General features: G+C 39.9%; 1 protein-coding gene across 2 annotated transcripts; it reads right to left on the bottom strand.

Moving 5' to 3' along the window:
- Positions 1 to 1,067: 1,067 nt before the first annotated feature.
- Positions 1,068 to 5,649, bottom strand: LOC135247975 (translational activator of cytochrome c oxidase 1). Of its 2 annotated transcripts, none has more exons than XM_064322010.1 (6): positions 5,497 to 5,649; positions 3,895 to 4,207; positions 3,646 to 3,752; positions 3,017 to 3,150; positions 2,540 to 2,702; positions 1,068 to 1,773 (listed from the first exon to the last, which is right to left on the bottom strand). In XM_064322010.1, exons 2-6 carry the CDS (start codon positions 4,187 to 4,189, stop codon positions 1,564 to 1,566), a joined length of 909 nt encoding a protein of 302 aa, XP_064178080.1. In that variant the 5' UTR covers positions 4,190 to 4,207; positions 5,497 to 5,649; the 3' UTR covers positions 1,068 to 1,563. The 2 variants fall into 2 exon arrangements, with proteins under 2 accessions (XP_064178080.1, XP_064178082.1); XM_064322012.1 differs by having other exon boundaries at positions 5,392 to 5,534.
- Between the last annotated feature and the right edge of the window lie 679 nt (positions 5,650 to 6,328).

The raw sequence follows: 6,328 nt of genomic DNA, 5'->3' as shown, positions 1-6,328 counted from the left end.
CTATGGCAGCATTCACTAGACAGGCACGCACATTCGTGACGTATTTCTCATAGAAACAAAATGTTTTCACCCCCAGCGTTTATACTGTACCTACTGTGTATGAGCTGCTGAAACGATACAAGGTGATTACAATTTAATTCACGTTCACCAACCAGATGAACAATGACAATGAACACTGTTGTATAATTTAAAAATAGAGAAATAAACCGCATTATTACCGTTAAAAGCAAAAGTACGGAGACAATGAAAAGTACTGGGACAAGGGGTTTTCCAGAGGCAAAACATGGAATGTAACTGACTGGCCAATTCAATCACCCATCCTGAATCCAACTGAACATGTTTCACTTGCTGAAGACAAGACTGATGGCAAAATGCCCCAGAAACAAATAGGAACTGTAGATGCCTGCAGTACAGGCCAGCCAGAGCATCACCAGGGAAGATACCCAGGCAGTCACCAGGAAAGGATTTGCAACCAAGCACTAAATATGATGAGTTTCAGATTATTTTAATTTGTTCAATTACTTTTGCTCCCTTAAAATGCCAGACTATGTTTACAAGGGGTATAATTCCTACATAGATCACCAAATATGGTTATAAATTATCTAAAAGTAAAGCCGACAGTCTGCACTTTAACCTCATATTCATTGTTTTTTTACAAATCCAATGTGCTGGAGTACAGAGCCAAAACACAAGTTGTGCCACCATCCCAATTCATTTTGCATTTGACTGTAGATTTTAGATAGTTAAACATATCGATTAATTGTTATGTAATAGGTTGCATGTTAATAATTATTTTCTCAAGACCCCTTAATTAACAACTTAGTAGCTGAGGACTCCACTTCAATAATGCAATTAATATTTGACACCTTTATCCAACACCGTCCATAGGAACGTAGTGGCAATGTACCACCCTAGTACACAGCAACACAGAAGCCTTTGTAAATCATGTTGTCCTCATATCATGGAACTGCACAATTTATGTTTCTGTTTACTACAATATGAATACCTAATACTTGTCCTTTAATGCTAACTATTTATAGATATGAAGATTACAATATTACCAAAAATGAGTAAACCATAATAAATGTTTATTTAATCTGGATGTCTAAATATATTATCATATAAACAATATTCTTAAAACAGAAAATAATAATTTTTCTATTTTGCTGAAGATCCTCTGGGACACTTTAATGGACTCCCAGGAATGCACCGTTTGGAATCCTTGGCTTAGGCCATGGCCATGAAAATGTAAAACAAGCAGCTCTCCCACATGGTCTAACATGGAGTCAGACAGTGCAATAAATACAAAGCCTGTTAATTACAAATCAAACCATGCTTGCTTCAACATTTAGATTCAACATAGAAATCAAGTAGTTATGACCACTGGCTCCAAGTTGTTGCATGAGAAACAGTGATTTGTTCAGGCAGATTTAGACAGTTGCCGCGTTTGAAGCAGAAAACTATGAGCCTGGTTAATAATGAGCTCTCAGGGCTTGGCTGCTCCTGTCTCTTAGCCTCAGAGTCCTGGAAGACAGATAGTCATGTTTTTCCCCCATGTTTCCATCAGTCCTGTGCTTGAATGTTGTCCCACACTCGGATCACGTCGGGATTGTCGCTCAGTACATCCAGCAGGCGCGAGGCATCCTCCAGCTGGGCCAGGGGCAGCAGGGCGGGGCTGTGGGACACGTACTCCCGGCTGGCTGAGATCGTGGGAAGGCCCAGAGCCTCCAGCGCGCTTCGCACCTCCCGCAAATCTGACACCTTACAGACGAACTGAGAAGAGATGGACAAGCGTCAAAACTGAGCAAGGGCTGCACATCAAACACACAAACATTTAAGACCTCTCAAAGCTAACCGCAGGCAACAACATGGTAAGCGCAGAAAATATTCCAAAGATGCCATGACAGTTATGTCACAAATGGACAAAGTTTTGCACAGCTTCCCCTGTTTTTGACATGCAGAGTCTTGTGTTGTGTCGTAAGATCGGAAGACAAATGAGCCAATCAGAAAACAGTAGGGAGCAGCTTGAGTATTTGAATTTCTGCATGAGGTAAACACTAGTAAAGGCACATGCTATACCTTCACTACTCATTATGAAAAAATTGAGAAGCAGATGTGAACCATTATTAATTACAGAAGCTAATTTATATTAGTGTGCAAACTAATAAACACTATATATCTATCTGCTAAAATAAACAGTTGATGATATCCAGTGCAGTGTCATATTTTAGTTCTTTTTTAATTGACAGGAAAGTAACCACACAAGTAAAGCCTTAACTGCCAGAATTTTAAACATTTTTAAAAATATTTTTGATGCTGCATATTGTACACATATTAAAGCTGATACATTGTGCTACACTGGAGAGAGGAGTTACACAGTAGTCTATGAATGCTGTTGAGATAGCCACAAGGTGCTATCCTGAGTATTAAAAACAGTAATAATGATTTGCAATGATTTTTCCTAATTTCTCATTTTTATTAGTTCTTGTTTGTATATCTTATTAAATCCTTGTACCGCTTGAAGTGACCTATGTCTGACCTGTAGCAAAGGCTTCTCATCCTCATCCTCAGTCTCCTGCACGTCCTCTGCCCCAGCCTCAATGGCCAGCTCCAGAGCTCGGTCCATAGACACGCCTTCTCGCGGCGCCAGCACCACGCCCTTCTGCTCAAAACTGTGCCGTGCTCCATCGCACATCATTCCTCTGCAGTTGTTCAGAAAGACAGATACATACATTCCAATTCACTAATGATCATTAATGTCAGGATTCATGATATTCAAATGGGTTTCCTGTTGCATTTGAGAATAAAATCTTTCACAGCCATGTCATGACGGGTAATCCATGTATGATTCAAATCTTTAGCACTGACTGAACCTAAAACTAGAATGTCCAAATCACACAGGACAACCCTGACTTGAGTCACAATTAGTTCACTCAGAACTAAAGCCTTGGTCCACTGAGCAGACAGTCTTAGAGTGATGGCATCTATGGCAGGGACTGATTTCTGCTGCACTGACCCATGCTTTTGGAGCAAGTATTTGAGTTCCTGATGGGTCCGTGTGTTGTTGTCAGTTAGAACCTCAATAAGCATCGAGGAGCCACCAGGTCCCCGGGCCTCGTACAAAGAGTATGATCCTGCTTTTGACTTTTCCTGAGAGGAAGGAAGAAGAGTGAGACAAGACACAGAACAACTAAGAGCTACAGAGCTCAGTTTCACACCAAGTCATGAACTTTTCAGGACAATATACAGTATGGTCTACACTCTATTAAGTCCTGAGCAAATACATGGTTTGGCCCAGACAGTCTGGTTTTTAAATTCATGTGTCTGGTTTTAGAACCCAAAATGTCCAGTTTTCAACCAGGTGTTGTGGTTTAATGCATTATAATTCCGTTTCAAATGAGAATCACTTGCCTTTAATGCACCATGATAAAATAGATCATTTGAAACCTCTGAGTATATTGATTACCTTTCAGTACACTATTTAATATTGGGCATGAATTTAATAATACAAAATACACAGACAATTTGACCAACTGAAATAGCACTAACGTCAAAATAAAGAAAATTTCCAAATTAAGACAATTTTGCATTTTTATTTAAAAATGCTTGATATTTTTATGTTTGAAAAGTGGCGGCCTTACTTACCGCCCCCTTAATGGCTGCGTCAATGGAAGCTTTGGGCATGTTCTTGCCCCGGCACTGCTCTATGAGGTTTGCCAACTGGACATTGAAGTTAGGATTAGGTCCTCCTTCTGGTAAACAAACAACAATATTTAGCACACAATTTGGCACCAATTAAACTCCAATAGACTGAGGAGTGGGTATACAGGTCTGTAATGCTCTGCAAATATAAGGTGCGCTAACCAGAGCTAACAGGTGCTCCTGCATGCTTACCTCTCACAGCTACCCTGATCATCATTGAATACTTCATGAACATTCGACTGCGGGCGGCATCTTTGGGTCCTTTCACGTTCTTCACCTTGGACCACTTATTGTGGCCAGCACACATCACCGAACAGTGGTGTATGGCACAGCATGGTTGGAGAGTCCTTTGAGAAAACTGTCCCAATATTACAGCCACTGGGGGGTGAACTGAGCTTATTTGTGGATGTAGCAACACATTGCCAAAGGTAACCCAACGACAGTACCGGGGTAAGAGACCCCGTAAAAACACCACTCCCCCAGCCATCACTCCGTGCTACAGCCCCTGCAAACAACAAAAGAACATTAACTTGTTTCAGCATTTGCCAATATGCTAGCTAACTAATACTAAAAAATACTAAAGCAACGTGACAGCAGTGATAAAAATAGCATTTAACAGCTATTTAGATGGCCAGTCCGTTGACTGAAATGGTGCTCTTTCACTTCCATGCGGTATAGGCGTACTGTCAGTTAATAAGTCAGCTCAGGGGTCTGCAACCCTGGTCCTGGAGAGTCACAGGTTATCCTGGTTTTCTCTGTTACTCAGCACTTAATTAATCAAATACAGCAGTTGATTACACAGTTAACTCATTTCACCTGGTTACTTGGTCTAGACGTGTGCTGATTTTAAGGTGAAAACAAAACCAACAGAGCTTGTGGCCATTCTGGACCAGGGCTGCAGACCCCTGAGTCAGCTAGAACAGTGGTTCCCAAACCCTGGCATGTGGGATTTCTGTGTATTTTTGTCCAACCACAATTTCAATTCCAGAATTTTAACAAGCTGCTATCTTAATTAGGTGCTTTTCATGTTTAGAGGGAATATTTCCTCTCTTAACACGAAAGAATTTAAGCACTTGTCCAACCACCTACTTAGGTGCATACGGGTTAACTCAGTCTTTAATCTGATCAATAAAACCTTGTTTATATGTGATTGTTTGCAATATAGCAGAATAAGCACACTGTGAACCTAGAAAGCATGTGCAATGCAACCGGTTTCGATTATTTTTCTGTCAAAACCATTTTACTTCAATATCAAAAGTAGCATATCGTAACCAGAATGACAGTTTGTTTACATTTAGCTAGCTGCATCCTCTCGCTCAACCATAGTTTCACCCACTAAATAATAGTCGGACTTTCCGAGACAAACTCGGAATATAATAAGTGTGTTATAAATGCAGGCACTGTTCACAATATTGCTAAGGTAGCAAGACGGCTAACTAGCCAGGCAGCTGTACAACCCGCACTGACGATACATATAGTAGTAACAATATTTTAGTAAAGTACTACTAACTAGCCAACAAGGGTTACGCCTAAAAGTTGTCTAACAGTAACACAATTATGTTTAATGTAGCTAGAATGTAAACGACCATCGTACAACTGGACGAACTGGCTATCTGGGTAGGCTAGTTCGTTTCATAGAGGTCAGCGTCATGCTAGGTAGCTATACTGCTAATTGACAAGCAAACGCACAATGTTAACCAGCCACGGGTGAAATTTAGCATTAAGAATGAATTCAAAGTATTCAGATGCACTTGTTCTTGTGAATAAACAGCTGATCGATATCTTCAAACTCACTAATTCACAGAACTCTTAAATTAGAAACATGCTCCGTTCTTGTAGGGTGCGTCGCTCAAGTAGTCCGTCAGCGAACTAGTGCGACATTTTAATTGTTCCCAGTTTTCGGAAATAACTAATGTACATGACAACATTTACATGAGAATTTTTTTTGAAACGCCTCATGGTAATAAAGTTAAATTAGTTAAACTTTTATCAACATATAACATTATTTGGGGGGGGGGGGGGGGTTTCCAAACGACCTCTTAAAATGATGCACATGGATAGCGTATAATTATTTATTATATTTCAAAATGTATAGGCTATACTGTAATTATTAATTTAACTCACGTTTTTATGGAATATGAATACCAATCCAGCCAGTTTTCTGCTATTTTCTGTCACATTTGAAATTACTTGGTAAACATCAAATTAGCCTACATTTCACCAAATGGGCATAGCGCCATCTACTGATGGAAATTCAATCCACTCGGGTCGGGTCAAACCGACTGTTGATTTTCAAACAAGACATCGCTGATGGCAGAACGACTAATTGCTTTGTAGTTTTGTAAATACATTTTTTTAAACATATGCTAGCATAAGCCATCCTTACATCTGTAAGTACGGTAACAGTGTAGCTGCGCAGTGGTAAAGCAGTTTGCATCAGTCATAAGCCGGGAGGTTTCTTATTCAAATTCTAGGTGGGGACTTAAGCAGATACTGTTGTTACAATGAATATCCAATGGAATGTATATAGCTTATTCTGGAAAAATCGTCTCACAGAAACTGTGATGTGGTAGTCTGTGACTACCACATCATTAAAACGTAACTCAATTTTGGCATGCAAAAATCA

This window comes from Anguilla rostrata, chromosome 2 (assembly GCF_018555375.3).
Source record: "Anguilla rostrata isolate EN2019 chromosome 2, ASM1855537v3, whole genome shotgun sequence".
NCBI lineage: Eukaryota > Metazoa > Chordata > Actinopteri > Anguilliformes > Anguillidae > Anguilla > Anguilla rostrata.
Note: the sequence above shows the minus strand (reverse complement) of the source record. Positions and strands in the feature narration are given on the sequence as shown.